General features: G+C 30.7%; 5 protein-coding genes across 5 annotated transcripts; 3 read left to right on the forward strand and 2 right to left on the reverse strand.

The window, feature by feature from the left end:
* Positions 1-93: 93 nt before the first annotated feature.
* On the forward strand, positions 94-8,094 carry LOC111419783 (aspartyl-tRNA synthetase, mitochondrial). Its single transcript, XM_023052649.2, has 7 exons — positions 94-258; positions 315-608; positions 665-1,140; positions 1,188-1,437; positions 1,492-1,797; positions 7,068-7,280; positions 7,349-8,094. Exons 1-7 carry the CDS (start codon positions 208-210, stop codon positions 7,691-7,693), a joined length of 1,935 nt encoding a protein of 644 aa, XP_022908417.2. The 5' UTR covers positions 94-207; the 3' UTR covers positions 7,694-8,094.
* On the reverse strand, positions 7,801-9,335 carry LOC111419784 (WD repeat domain 82). The gene is made up of 2 exons (XM_023052650.2): positions 8,697-9,335; positions 7,801-8,640 (listed from the first exon to the last, which is right to left on the reverse strand). The coding sequence occupies exons 1-2, from the start codon at positions 9,243-9,245 to the stop codon at positions 8,239-8,241; spliced, it is 951 nt and encodes a 316-aa protein (XP_022908418.1). The 5' UTR covers positions 9,246-9,335; the 3' UTR covers positions 7,801-8,238.
* Positions 9,336-9,612: 277 nt separating this feature from the next.
* Positions 9,613-10,292, forward strand: LOC111419776 (transmembrane protein 242). The gene is made up of 3 exons (XM_023052642.2): positions 9,613-9,753; positions 9,816-10,054; positions 10,113-10,292. The coding sequence occupies exons 1-3, from the start codon at positions 9,693-9,695 to the stop codon at positions 10,236-10,238; spliced, it is 426 nt and encodes a 141-aa protein (XP_022908410.1). The 5' UTR covers positions 9,613-9,692; the 3' UTR covers positions 10,239-10,292.
* LOC111419774 (Dihydrouridine synthase 3) lies at positions 10,261-12,469 on the reverse strand. The gene is made up of 4 exons (XM_023052639.2): positions 12,160-12,469; positions 11,809-12,104; positions 10,966-11,756; positions 10,261-10,888 (listed from the first exon to the last, which is right to left on the reverse strand). The coding sequence occupies exons 1-4, from the start codon at positions 12,192-12,194 to the stop codon at positions 10,280-10,282; spliced, it is 1,731 nt and encodes a 576-aa protein (XP_022908407.2). The 5' UTR covers positions 12,195-12,469; the 3' UTR covers positions 10,261-10,279.
* Positions 12,470-12,710: 241 nt separating this feature from the next.
* Positions 12,711-14,927, forward strand: LOC111419775 (glass bottom boat). The gene is made up of 5 exons (XM_023052640.2): positions 12,711-13,434; positions 13,788-13,980; positions 14,033-14,187; positions 14,250-14,432; positions 14,492-14,927. The coding sequence occupies exons 1-5, from the start codon at positions 13,059-13,061 to the stop codon at positions 14,821-14,823; spliced, it is 1,239 nt and encodes a 412-aa protein (XP_022908408.1). The 5' UTR covers positions 12,711-13,058; the 3' UTR covers positions 14,824-14,927.
* Positions 14,928-15,149: the final 222 nt, after the last annotated feature.

The raw sequence follows: 15,149 nt of genomic DNA on the forward strand, positions 1-15,149 counted from the left end.
ATTAATTTATAAATAAAAAGTTAAATTTGCTCAAAATTAGAACAAGTAGTGATGCCAATCGAAATAATACACAAACATTAAAAATCACTAGATACTTTTAATATCTTTTTTGACAGTTATAAACAATCACCGGTGATAATAAAATTGTGTAATTTTATTGATTAATAAATGAGTACAAACCTTAAGCCACAATAAAACACGTTAATAATGATTATAAAAAAAGTTTTTAGGTTATTTTCCCTCAACAAATCCATTAAGGTAAAGCTTAATTTTCCAATTAACTTGATAAATTTCAATTGAATCGTAATTTTTAGCTTTTAAACACCAATATTTATACCCGAACACTGCATAATAAGATTATTTTAAACGAAAAAAATTTCAAAGCGAAAAAAGGAGTGTATTTAATCGACGAAAATGATGAAATTCCTCAAGAAATGGTTAAAAATTACAATAAATACACAGAAAGGACTTGTTCTTGTGGGGAATTAAGGATTGAAAACGTTGGTGAAAGAGTTATTTTATGTGGTTGGGTTGAATATCAGCGTATGAAAAAGTTTGTTGTTCTTAGGGATGGATATGGGCACACTCAAATTATTATTAAAGACACAGTATTTTAATAAACATTAAATTAGCTTAATAATTATTTAAAATGCGTTAATTTTAGGCAGCAGATTTACAAGATTTATTTGAATCATTACCGTATGAATCAATTGTTAAAGTTGAAGGAATTGTAATAAAAAGACCCCAAGATATGATAAATAAAAATCAAGAAACGGGTGAAATCGAGGTTTTAATCGATAAGGCAATTATCTTAAACAAGTCAAAAGATAATTTACCGTTTAATATTCGCGAGTTTCAAAAAGCCAAAGAATCCCTTCGAATGCAATATCGTTACTTGGACTTGAGATTTCATGAAATGCAAAGAAATTTACGTGTTCGTTCCGAAATATTAATGAAAATGCGAGAATTTTTAATCAACAAAGTTGGATTTGTTGAAATTGAAACTCCAACGTTATTTAAAGCCACTCCAGGTGGAGCTCAAGAATTTGTTGTTCCAACGAGATTTCCCGGACAATTTTATTCACTTGTTCAAAGCCCCCAACAATTTAAACAAATGTTAATGGCTGGAGCTGTTGATCGGTTTATTTTAAAACTTAACATAAAAAAATTTAAAAAGTGAAATATAGTTATTTCCAGGTAGCTAGATGTTATCGGGATGAAGGTTCCAGACCAGATCGACAACCGGAATTTACTCAATTAGACCTTGAAATGTCTTTCACAGACTCGGAAGGTGTTATGTCTGTTATCGAAGATTTATTTCAACATTGTTGGCCTAATTTCTTATCGACTTTACCAAGAGCGTTTCGAAGAATCACCTATAAAGATGCCATGGAACGATTTGGAACTGATAAGCCGGATATAAGGTTTGGATATGAAGTTAGCATATCTAAAAATGTGGGTTTATAAAAATATGAAAAGATTTTTTTGTAGTTGAAGAATTGTACGGAAGTTTTAAACGCCAACATTAAGTATCGCTCACCGAATATGCACTCATTTTGCTTGGTTTTTCCTGGACAATTAAATATTTTTACGAAATCGCAAAAAGAAAAGTTTGCAGATCTCGCGAAAGGTTATCGCGACGTGAAATTTGTGCAAAATAAAGTTGCGAATAAGGATGAATGGATTGAGAAAATGTCGAATTTATTGAGTACTGAGGTTGCGACCACTTTTTATAATCGATACTTTTTAGATGATGAAAGTGTTGTGTTTTTGGTGTATGGACCAAAAAAGGCAGCGGTAAGAATTATAATAATAATGTATTGTTAAATACTGTAAGACCTCGTTTAGCGCGGTAGATGCGTTCCTGAAGATAAGAGCGCTATACTTTAATTTTAAATTAATTTATGTTATTTTGTATAACATAAACATTTGCAAAAATATAATATACAGAGTGATTCACATAAGAACCGACACAGAGCAGGGACATGTAGAGGACAATAAACTAAGTTGATTTAAAGTAACTTACCTCTATACTGAGTTATACACCTGAGGAGTTATAGGACTTCAAAGTTGGCTCTTAAATTTTTAAAAAGTTCAATATGTTCGTAATAAATTAAGCTAGAAAAACCAAATTTGGTATATGTTATGAATGTACCAAGAGTATTAATTGGTAGCAAATTGAACTCAATTGAGGCATTTCAAAGTGTTGATTAAGGGTGATGGTACCTTAAATTTTGACAGATCTTTTTAACCTGTTGACGGATTTTATACATTACTACTTCATTTCATGTGGAAATTAATGCTAAAACTTTTTTTACTCTTATTATTTTTTAAAAAACTTAAATAACTAAAGACACTTATTTCGTAATGTAACTTAAAATGACAAATAGGTTATAAAACCTTGTTGTCAAATAATTTTATAACCTATTTGTCAAGTTTGACGTAAAATTTCACAGCCGACTACTGAATTTTCGATGATTTATGTAGCATTAACGAAATACGTGTCTTTAGTTATTTGAGTTTTCTATGAAAACGACAATGTTTTTTAAAAAATAATAAGAGTAAAAAAAGTTTTAGAATTAAATTTCACATGAAATGAGGAATAATGTGTTAAATCCACCAAAAAGGTTAAAAAAATCTGTCAAAATTTAGGAGACCATCACCCTTAATCAACCCTTTGAAATGCCATAATTGGTCTCAATTTGCTACCAATTAATACCTTCAGTACACTCATAATGTATACCAAATTTGGTGTTTCTAGCTTAATGTATTACGAAGATATTCAATGATTTAAAAATTTAAGGCCCAACTTTGAAGGCCTATAACTCCTCAGGGGAACAACTTAGTATAGAGATAAATTGCGCTAAATCATCTTAATTTATTGTCCTCTACATGTCCCTGCTCTGTGTCGGTTCTTATGTGAATCACCCTGTGTACGGGTGGTTCAAATTCGATGTCCGAATAGGCTAACTCGGAAACTATAAGAGTTAGAAAAAAAGTAGCTTCCATGTCATGATCTCGTTTTTCGAGAAACTGCTAATGCCGAAAACCTCATAGCGCTATTGTCTTTTGTTTTTCCCCTAGAGGCCAAAATTGAAAATATCGTAAAACCAGCAAGTGCAATTATCTTCGTTATTATTCTAGGTGGAGTATTATAACTAAGACATTATATGGACACTTTTTTACAGAGAATTTGATGATGTAGACAAAAAAATTTTTTCGGTTTTAGATTTTGAGATATCATGACAATTTTCATTTTTTTAAATGGAAACAACCACTGATTATTCGTTTATTAAATTCTTTATTTTTTTCTGATTACAAAAATATGGGGTTAGATAGGTCTATTTCTGATTGTTTTAGAATAAAGCTAAAAATAAACTTTTTTTATAAAATTTCCATCTAGTGTCGTCGACGAAATTAAATTTACAGTTTCCTGTAAATTACGGTATTATAACTAAAAATTATTCTACTAAAAATTTATATAAAATTTACTTTATTTTCTAATATGTAACATTCTAATATGTTAAACTTTTAAAACGAGATCATGACATGTAAGCTACTTTTTTTCTAACTCTTATAGTTTCCGAGTTAGCCTATTCGGACATCGAATTTGAACCACCCTGTACAGTGCTTCCCGAAAGTAGCGGATAAATTCGTTAAAACAATTAAAAACGGTTTATAGAGAAACTCTGAGACGGGTCTAAGAATTTCAATTTTTTGGTATAGATTTTAAATGTTTTCCGCCATTTTTAAGCTAGTTATGACGTCATTGCTATTTTTTTCAAATAGCAATCCCCCATTTTTATTACGGAATATGAAAGAGGATTTTTTTCTGAATTTGGTACAGTCAAAATTAATATTAGTTGCATAAGAAAATTTTCGAGAAAAATTGGCTTAAAGTTTCATCATTTTCCATTCATTTGAGGTAGAAAAATATCAGTAGCCATGCGTAACCATAGCAACGAGTTGTTTTAGATATTTTATTTTAAGACAATGATTAATTGTTGATATCTGATCCTATGACATCCAGGATGTTATATTTTTTCTAAAATTTGCATAATTTTTCCCAGTAAACAAATTTGCGTTTCAGAAACATTTCTGATACATATTATTGAAACATGAAATGTTTCTTCGACATATTTCTGAAACATAGGTGAAACGTTTCTGAAATTGCTAATGTCCGGCCCTTTTTATGTTTCATTGAAACGTTTCTATTGAAATGTTTCTGCAACATACAGTTGACAATTACGGTACATTACTAAAATGTTTCAATAACGGTTTTGAATTATTTCTGAAATGTTTTGTTTACGTTTACATTACATTACTAGTATCAGAAAACTTGAAGATATAATTTTGTTGGCCTTTAGCATCTGCATCCCAGACAACATGCTCATACATGCTTCATCAGAACACATGCATATGCTGAGGAAGCATTTCTGAGCATACCACCCGGGGCGCAGACGGTGGATGCTGCAACAAAATCATACCTTAAGGTAGGAAAACTAATAATGGAAGTGCTATACTTATTACTTACGCCTACTGTGCCAAATTTCATAATTATCAATCAATAATTTCTACGATTCTGTTTTCTCATTGATTAGGACAAATAAAGTAAGTATAAGAGTAGATATGCATTAAATATATTTAGTAAATATTTATACAAAATATATTAAATTGGTAACTAAAATAAAATTCTTATTTGTAAACAAATTAAACATAAACATTCTAATAATTTATGTAGGTCATTTAAATATAAAGTTAAATTTAAGCCATATTAATGCGGTATTTTTGATTTTTTTATCTCTGTTTATGTTTGACTAACCTAAAGAAATTTTTCTTCTCAAACGAGATTGTTCCAATTAAAACACATATATTTGTGATGTTTCCGCAGAGATCCCCAGCTTCTTCAGACTACAAGTAAAGAACACCTATTTAACATTTTTTTTTATCTTACAATTAGTTATAAGAGTAGGTTATAGGATATAGGTTATCTTAGTTGTAAAATTCTTTTTATAAAGAAAAACCACAAAAGATGTACTACACTTTTTTCTTGATAAAAAGAATATTACAACATGTGGTCTCACTTATAGCAATAAGATTTTTAAAAAATAAATAGGTATTCTTTACTTGTAGTCACATTATTATGTGTTTTAATTGAAACATAGTCTTTAATTTGAGATGAGAATTTTTTTATGATTGTTCAAGATTAAGAAATTTTACTAAAATTTGAATAACTTACATAAAAGTACAAAACTACATATCCATACATACAGTTGGTCCATTTAACGTGAGACAAAATCTAAATAATTTTTTTATTCAAATAGTTTATTAATCAACAAGTATAAAATTTATAATAAATGTTCAAATATTTCCCCACCCACTTCAATATATTTATTAACCCTTCTACTAAAACTTTCTTTACATCTTAAAAGGTTTTCTTGGATACTATTTCTGCATGCATTTCTTATCCGCTTTTTCATGTTTTCTGGCGTAGTCACGATCGGGAATGTTACGTAAGGTTAGTTCTGTTTACAAACATTAATTATAGCGTGAAGTTTTCTTTAGTAATTAGTAATGCCAATCATAGCGTGAAGTTTTCTTTTGAAATGCCAATTAAACCGTGAAGGAATGTTACTTAAGGTTAGTTCTGTTTACAAACATTAATTATAGCGTGAAGTTTTCTTTAGTAATTAGTAATGCCAATTATAGCGTGAAGTTTTCTTTTGAAATGCCAATTACACCGTGAAGGAATGTTAAGTAAGGTTAGTTTTGTTTACAAACATTAATTATAGCGTGAAGTTTTCTTTAGTAATTAGTAATGCCAATCATAGCGTGAAGTTTTCTTTTGAACTGTCAATTAAACCGTGAAGGAATGTTACGTAAGGTTAGTTTTGTTTACAAACATTAATCATAGCGTGAAGTTTTCTTTGGCAATTAGTAATGGCAATTATAGCGTGAAGTTTTCTTTTGAACTGTCAATTAAACCGTGAAGGAATGTTACGTAAGGTTAGTTTTGTTTACAAACATTAATCATAGCGTGAAGTTTTCTTTGGCAATTAGTAATGGCAATTATAGCGTGAAGTTTTCTTTTGAACTGTCAATTAAACCGTGAAGGAATGTTACCTTAGGTTAGTTCTGTTTACAAACATTAATTAATGTTTGTACATACGTTCACAGGCGGTGCTGAAGATATTCCAGACATGTTTCAGACACATTTGTAGCGAAATGTTTCAAATGAAATGTTTCTGCTACATATTTTAATGATATTTCATAAATATTTCTACTGAAATGTATTTGATACATATCTTTAGATACGTTTCGTAAAAATCGTATCTGTCACGTATATGAAACGTAGTTCTAAGATGTTTCATTTAATTCACTGTACGTTAAAATTGAAATGTTTCACAGAGGTTTCTTGTTTACTGGGTTGTTTCTTTATCACCACCTTTTGTTTTATCAATAAATTGTTGAAATGTACGACGAAGATAATGTGCCTTAAAATTTGCAATAACTCCCTGGTCCTTTAGCTGAATTAACGACGTAGTGTTGGAACGCAAGTGTTTAAGTTCGACAGGTTGATGGGATGACTTGGACTTACAGTAGTAATAGAGCTTTTGGTTCAAAATTATTTATTTCACAGTAACGTTTTATAGATGGACAAAAATGTGTGGTAAATCAATTTTGAATGGAACCAATCTTGTGATCCAAGATTTCCCAAATGTATACGAATCAATGAAATGCTGCAATAATTTGAATCCGGCTATATTTTAAGCATTTTTAAGGTTTTCAACAAACCGCGTTATACCAAATCAACGTTAATCGAGGTAGCGTTAAACAAGGTCTTACTGTATAGTGTTAATTTTAGTGTAAAACTAGAACTAACACTATACCAAGAACTAGAATCATTCGGGTTTAGCCGTCTTTAGAGACGTGCGGCTAATTCTAGTTTTAGGTATAGTGTTAGTTCTACTTAGTAAGAGTGTTAGTGTAAAACTAGAATTTTACGTTAACATTATGATTAATTTAACATTAATCAGCGTTAATAAACGCTTTTTTTTGTGTGTAAGGTATCATTACTTGGAAAGATTCGTTTGGATTATGTAAATGCTTTGGAAGAAAAAGGTCACAAAATTCGTAAACAAGGAATGCATATGTTGTGGGTTTACGACTTTCCTCTTTTCGAAGAAGGTGAAACAGAAAATAGTTTGAATTGCGTTCATCACCCCTTTACAGCGCCACATCCAGAAGATATTGATTTACTGCAAACTAATCCATTAGAAGTAACCATAAAAAAATCTTGTTTTTATTTTCAAATTCATTTTTAAACGATTTTTTTTAAATTTTTTAGGTTAGGTCACTTGCATATGATTTGGTATTAAATGGTAACGAAATTGGTGGTGGATCAATTCGCATCCATAACTCACAACTCCAACAAGATATCTTTACCATGCTAAATATCAACCCAGATTCATTAAAGCATATTATTGAGATGTTGGGATCTGGGTGTCCACCTCATGGTGGAATCGCCCTCGGTTTGGATCGATTTTTAGCCACTATTTTAAACGTAACCAGTATTCGTGATGTTATTGCCTTTCCAAAGACTTTTGAGGGGCGCGATCCTTTATCGGGGGCTCCATCTTCTATCAGTGATGAGGATAAACGTATTTATCACATTAAAAGTATAGATAATTAAAAAATAATAATTAGGAACCAATTTAATAAGTGCACTTTTAAAATGTCATTCGTACAAATATTGTGAGGATTTTTTTAAGATTAGACTCAAAATATAAACAAATAAGATTATAAAAGATGTGAAGTTTATTTTTAAAATTGGGAGGCTTTTGGCAGTTATTTAACAGCAAATTCGGAGTTGTCTGATTGAAAAGCACATGAAGTAATAATTAAAAGTAATAATTATTCCTAACTACAAAGTACATAATACGGATAACTCAATTTTGACATTAAATATTCTGTGTGTTATTCATCTTATCGTATTATTAACTAAATTAATATTAAAACACAAAAAAATATTAATTTATAACATTACCAATAATTATATATGTATACAATAATAATTGTAATTATTAAATCAAACTTTTTTTTAAATTATCCTATCCTAAACATATTTATACCATAAAATCTCTTACAAAATATATTCTTATTCTTAATTCAGTTCAACAACTAAAAATCATCAAAATGCTTTTCTTTCAGACCCATAACATTTTGAAAGAATTATATTTAAGTTTCATCTACAGTAGGCAGCCAAAACGCCATGTTCGTGCATGCAGATGCTAACATCATATATTTTGGATTAAATTGAACGCATTGTACAGGACCTGGATGATCGGCATTTAATACACAAACTTTGTATCCTGTATCAGCGTTCCAAACGTGTATTCGACCATCTGTTGATCCACTAAAAATGAACTGAGAGTCTGGACTGAAGGATGCTTCAACTGGAATTCCTTTATTGTTCAAATGTCCTGTAAAAGTTTGTAGTGGGGTTCCATGGAAAGCATCTATTAGACGAATAATTGAGCCATTTGTGCTGATTAATATCGTTTTTCCATCTCTAGAAAATTTTAAACCCGTCCAATCACATTCCTTTTCTTGGGTTAATTTGAAAGTAACGAAAGGTCCCTAAAAAAAAATTATTATTTTAATTAATTATATTTTTAATATTATCGTTATTGTACCTTATCGAACGACCTTAAATCATATAATTTAACGCATTCGGAATTTACACCGGCAGCAAAAATTAACCCCTCAGGATCATAAGCAGCAACAGGTTTTCCTGCTAAATGCATTAAACCTTGACAATTCGGTGATCGTAAATCCCATAACCTTAATGTTTTATCCAATGAACCTGATAAAAAGGTATCTTCAACAGGTGATAAACATAAGGAAGTAACCTTTTTTGTATGTCCAGGAAAGTATCTGATGTATTTATTATCATGTAAAGAAAGGTATCGAATTGTATCATCAACCTTCGTTGAACTGTGTATTGCTGTGTTTTTGGCATGGGTGAAATGTATGAGGTCAACCCCGTACTTTTTACTATTAACTGTACGGACTTGTGTGCCTTTTTCGCAATCGTAAATAACAATTTGGTCATCTTCACTACAAGATATCAATGTTTCGCCGTTTGGGGAAAAATCTATGCTGTTTATTTTGTCGGTGTTCTCACGGAACACCTTCGCCACTCGGAAACTCCTTACGACGTTCTCCACCAGTTTCATCTTCATCTCTTTATTGAAATTCGTTTAAAAGTCCAGTATTTATATTTTGTCACAACACGCTTTTATACACAAACAACAAATATGGCCGACAATTGGTGGAATATGTGCGAATTTTAAACACAATTAAGGAACGCTTTTTTACTTAATTTGTTATGATTAATTTCTTGCCATTAATAAATACCATTAAGAAATACAATTTCAACAATATATTTATTATATAGCCAATTTTCAACAATTATTTGTAACTAACTTCAAAGCATACATTTAAAATATTTATTACATTTTACTTTTAAATCATTAAATTCGCATAATCTTTTATGTTTAATTGAAAAAACTGTTTAATAATTAATATTTCAAACCTCAATTATGCTAAAATATGATTTTTTTAATTCAAAAACAATGTGAATGAAACTTAACCTAAATTAATAAATCATAACCTAAAATATCGTAAAAATGTCCCAAAATGAAAATGAATCAATACAAAAAGGCGAAGATAAAGCATTTAGAGTCAAAGGTTAAAAAAATAAGCATTCACTTTTATAATTAATTAAATAATAACAATTATTTTTGTTGTAGCGGCGATTTTTTTAGCAACCGTGAGTGGAGTTTCTGCCTTTGTAGGTTTCGGAGCGACTTTAGCGGCAGCTAGAAAACGAGATCCCAAATATTTCAATAAAGGAGTTGTTGCGACTATAGAATTGCAAGAAACTGGGGCTAATTTAGCATTAAGAGCTTTAGGTTGGGGGACATTGTATGCATTTACCGGTTGTGGATTGTTATGTTATGCAATTTGGAAAATATCCGGTGCAAAAGATGTATTTAAAATAATAAATTTATTACGTTTATTAAGTAATCATTTTTAATAATTTTTAGATGAAAGATTTTCGACATAAAGTTGGTTCCGCTCTTCCAACAATCCCAAAAAATAATCCTCCTCAAGGTAGAACTGAATTTAGTGGATTAAATGATTTAATGGAATATTTATCAACAAGGAAGTAGTAATAAATGAAAATAATGTTAGTAAAATTAGAATATATCTTTTATTTATACGAATTAGCTTTGTGTTTTGGTAAAAATTGAAATCCTTCCGGAACTTTCCCAAGTAACATTTCACTGATTTTAATCCAATCAGAAGCGGAAGGTGACACCATCAAAGTTTCTAAATCATCTCTTCCCTTAAAATATGGTGGCCTCTCATTAATTTTTTGAGGAGGACATTCCAACAATCCAGTGGGAATATAACGATACAAAAATGATAACCATTCAAGTAAAAATCTCCTCGTTGTTTCAACGCCTTTATTATCTGAACCCCAATGTTCCAATCCATAATTTACGTATTTTTTAATAACTTCAAATCGCTCTGAACTAGAAATATCAAAAAGTTTTTGTTCCTTAATTTCTTGGAAAATCCACGGTTTTATTAAAGCACCACGTCCTATCATGACAGCGGATATACTGGGGCTCGTTATGAATGCGTTTTTGTAATCTTCGTAACACAAAATATCACCATTTCCAATTATTGGAAACTCTGGTGAAGATTTAGCACATTCCTCTATGTAATTCCAATCGGATTGTTTTGTGTAACGTTGTTCTTTGGTTCGTCCATGAATTGTTACTGCAGCTGCACCCCACCTTTGAAATTTAGGAACCTAAAAATTCAAAATCACACAGTTACCATGGTTACCTAACCTAAAATGTTACATAACCTCAAAATTATTTTACTTACTAAATTATGAGCTATATTTTCACTATTATAAATTCCCATTCGAGTTTTAACTGTAACAGGAATTGTTAAAACATCACATAAGCTTCTAATACATGTTTCTAAAACTTTGGGTCTACGTAATAATCCACAACCAGCACCTTCTCTGTAAACCAAGTCAATCGGACAACCTAAATTAACATCAATATAGTCGACTTCGATTTCTTTTTCTAATAATTGGCCACATTTTGCGAATAAATATGGATTATTGGCGCATAATTGAACCCCAAAAATATTTTCGCTTTGATGTCGTTTAACCAACGCCCATTCTTGAGGAGCTCCTTGTAAAAGAGCCGAACACATAGCCATTTCTCCGCAAGTAACATCAGCACCATATTCTTTACAGATACGTCTAAACGGAAGATTTCCCACTGTTGTTAATGGGCTAAGAACCAATTTATTTTTAAAATCAATTTTTTTCTTTTCTCGTTTAAGAAGGGCAATGATGTCTTCGTCGGTAACTGCGCCTAACGTTTGAACTTTTTGATCGTTTCTTTCATTACTTTCTTGACGATATTTATTGTTGTTATACTCAACAATTGATTGAGCTATCTCGAAATTGTAGGTTCTTTTACGCAATGCTTGTTGAACGTCATTTTTAAGTTGATTTATTGTTTTCAATCCAGTTTCTTGCCATTCTAACTTTTTAGGAGTATTAATTATATTTCTTCCATTAATTATGTGTTGTTTCCCAAATCTACAGCCTAAACCTCGGCTGCATTCACCTTGGATTTCAAAGTTATAACATGTTTCATCTAAAAAATCTACATAAAATAACTTAAACTAAAAAATTTTTAATTTTCGAACTTATATCTTGTGGTTTCTTCTCCAAGTATTCATCAATATCATGTAACGTCGGACAATTTTTTCTTGGGCATGCAGGAATATTTTCTCCGTCAAGAAGATTCATAAGTGTGCTACATAATTCTAAAGATTTATCGCAACGAAACGCAGGCCTTGATTTATTTTGCCCTTTTAATTTCTTCTTTTCATATTTCGATAATTTTTTACGCTTTGCGCTGGGTTCTTCCGCTTCATTATTAGATGTAGGGATTGATACACATTCTTCTGCAACTTCTTTGGGATGTTCCCGTATCACAAATCTTCAAGTTACAAAACAGATAAATGCAGAAATCTTTGTTAACTTTTTTTACTTACTCTGGTTTTATTTTACAAACACCTCCACTTGACATGATCTTAAAATATAAATCGCTTCAAATACTATTTTGATTTTAAGGTAAATACATAACCTCAAAAAAATTAAATTGACATTAAAACACGCGAGTTTGATTTTAAAGGTTATGCCATCTATTAGTCAAAAATGGTACTTTAAAATATGTCAAATTAAATTTAAATTTGTCATTAATTAATTTTGATTTTTGGGTAGAATTCAAACTGTTTTGTGGCTTAAAAATGATATATAACGGTTTAAAAAAATGTCGGTTGAATTGTTAAAACAGAATCATTTCGTTTAATTTATATTGGTATTATCTTATTTTAATGACGTTTGAGTCAAAAAGTAAACGTCAAAATTAAGTAGAATTTTTGATATTTTTAAACGCTAATTTAAAGTAGTCGGAAAGTTTTCAAACATTTCCATGAAGGCGATCAAATAAGCGATCGGTTAGCATAAACAAACTTCTTTTCAAAATAAATAAAGGCGACTATTTTTAATCGAGCAGCGTTGATGTTCAGTTCTCGTTCATTGCATGAAACGCTTCTTACAGTGGATTTCTTGAAAAATCGTTTCTTCATAATATTTTTTTTGTAAAGAAGAAATAGTCTCAGGTATAGTTTCCTGTGTATTAAATCCCAAGGATACCAACTCTCATTGGTTGCTTCGGGCACTAAAACCAGTCTCTGAGCAGTTCTCAACAAGAGTCTTTCTCAGTCCAACTCAAGTCTTAAATAATAAAACGCGAAAAGAAAATTCCTCTCGTGCTTCAGTGCGTTGGCGTTAATTTATTCGATTAAAAAATCGTTCGTCGTGTGTATTCTTCACTTAAAAGTTTGTGCTAGAATAAAAAGGGCATTTTTAAAAAAAATTACAAAGAAAAATGTTTAAAATACTCTTAAACGCTATATTTTTATTTGGTTACGTCTCTTCATACGTTCCCGCTGGAATTTACATCGATAACGGTTACGATCAGACATCGATTGATCGTGCATTAACTAAACAAGAAAAACGCGACATGGAATTGGAAATTTTACACATGCTCGGTTTACCAAATCGACCAAGACGCGGTGCTAATAATACGCCGTTAACAAAATCCGCGTCAAAATTCATGATGGACGTTTATAAGAATATTTTGGATAAAGAAAACTACGAGGATCATCATGAACGACGTGAACGAAGCGTCGATTTGAATTTGAGCGGAGAAGAGGAGAAAGCGATTGATGAAAGCGATGTGATTATGACTTTTGAAAATAGCAGTAAGTATAAATAACATTGAAAGGATAAAGCGAAGATTCTAGCGAAACGTTGATTTAACTTCGTAGAATTTATTAACTGATATAAAGTAAATAACAATTTAAATGAAAGAGAATGGGTCAAAGATCAATGGATACAATCGAAGTTATTGTTAAATCATTAAGATATGATCAAAATTTCCATCAAAGTTATTTTTTTAACATAATTAAGTAAAATTAGTAATTTAAACGTCATTACACCTGTCAAATTTGATGTTAGGTGTCAAATTTAGTCCCAAAAAAAGATGGTGCCATCTATTATTTTTTAATTTAATTTCTATCCTTAACACATTTAACGCCAAATTTATTGTTTTTAGATCGTAGAATATCAGGGGTTCGTCATGAGAGAGGAAAACGTCTTTGGTTTAATGTGTCAACGGTTCCTCTCGATAACACAATACTTGGGGCGGAATTGAGAATATTTCAAACACCAAATTTCAACGCAAACATAACCAATTCAGAAACGATTTACGCAGTAACTGCTTATCAATTGGCGAAATCATCAGAAGGGTAATAAAAAAATTTTGTATTGAATTTTTTTCATCGTTTATTTTTTATATAGGGAACGAGAATTGGAATTTGTGGGCACAGTAAATGTAACAGCAGGTTATTCAGGTTGGGTGGCTATAAACGTTACTCAGTCTTTGTCTACCTGGGTGGCGCTACCACAATCAAATAAAGGATTTTACCTGTCTGTTCATCCCCATGATAAACCAGGTAAAAAATTTAAAAAAAGTTTAACCCAAAAGAAAGAAATTTTTGTTTATTTCTTATTTTAGGTCATGATGTGCGTCCTGAAGATATAGGATTAACAATTTCAAAAGCTGAGGAAGAATCCCAACCTTTTATGGTCGCCTTCTTTAAATCGAGTAAACCGATTAATGTAAGACCAACCAGATCAATTAAAAAAGTTGATACAATTGAGTATCGCTCTATAATGAAAAGAGCAGCTCAAAATTTCGGTAATAAATAATAACAGCTTAATAAAATAAGTTTATCAAAAACCATCCTTTGTTTTTAGATACAACAAGCGATGGGAGAAATTGTAAAATTCGTACTTTATATGTCAGCTTTGAAACATTAAAATGGAAAGATTGGATTATTGCTCCTGTGGGTTATGCCGCACATTATTGTGATGGAGATTGCAAATTTCCTTTAAATTCTCATATGAATGCAACGAATCACGCGATCGTTCAAACGTTGGCCCATTTAACAAATCCTGTAAAATATCCAAAACCGTGTTGCGCTCCTACGAAACTCACCCCAATATCTGTACTTTATTACACAGATCTCACGAATGTTACACTTAAACGATACAAGAATATGGTTGTTAAAAGCTGCGGTTGTCATTAATTTGGATTTTTTTTGTATTGTATCTAATTTGTAATTGACTACTTAATATTTAAGTTTTATGTATATACTAATTTTTTTAGATGTATAATAAAGAATAAAATAATTTTGAGATTGTTTATTTATACAGTGAATGTCATTTAAGATGCAATATACAAAAATATATTTCCATAGAAACCTACTTACTTTGTCCCACATAAAATGCAACTGTCTTCAGACGTATGGCTAAACCCGATTGCTTCTAGTTCTAGGTCTAGTGTTAGTGCAAAACTTTAGAACTAACACAAGACCTAGAATTAGAATCATTCGGGTTTAGCCGTCTTGAGAGA

Source organism: Onthophagus taurus, chromosome 6 (genome assembly GCF_036711975.1).
Source record: "Onthophagus taurus isolate NC chromosome 6, IU_Otau_3.0, whole genome shotgun sequence".
In the NCBI taxonomy this organism is placed as follows: domain Eukaryota; kingdom Metazoa; phylum Arthropoda; class Insecta; order Coleoptera; family Scarabaeidae; genus Onthophagus; species Onthophagus taurus.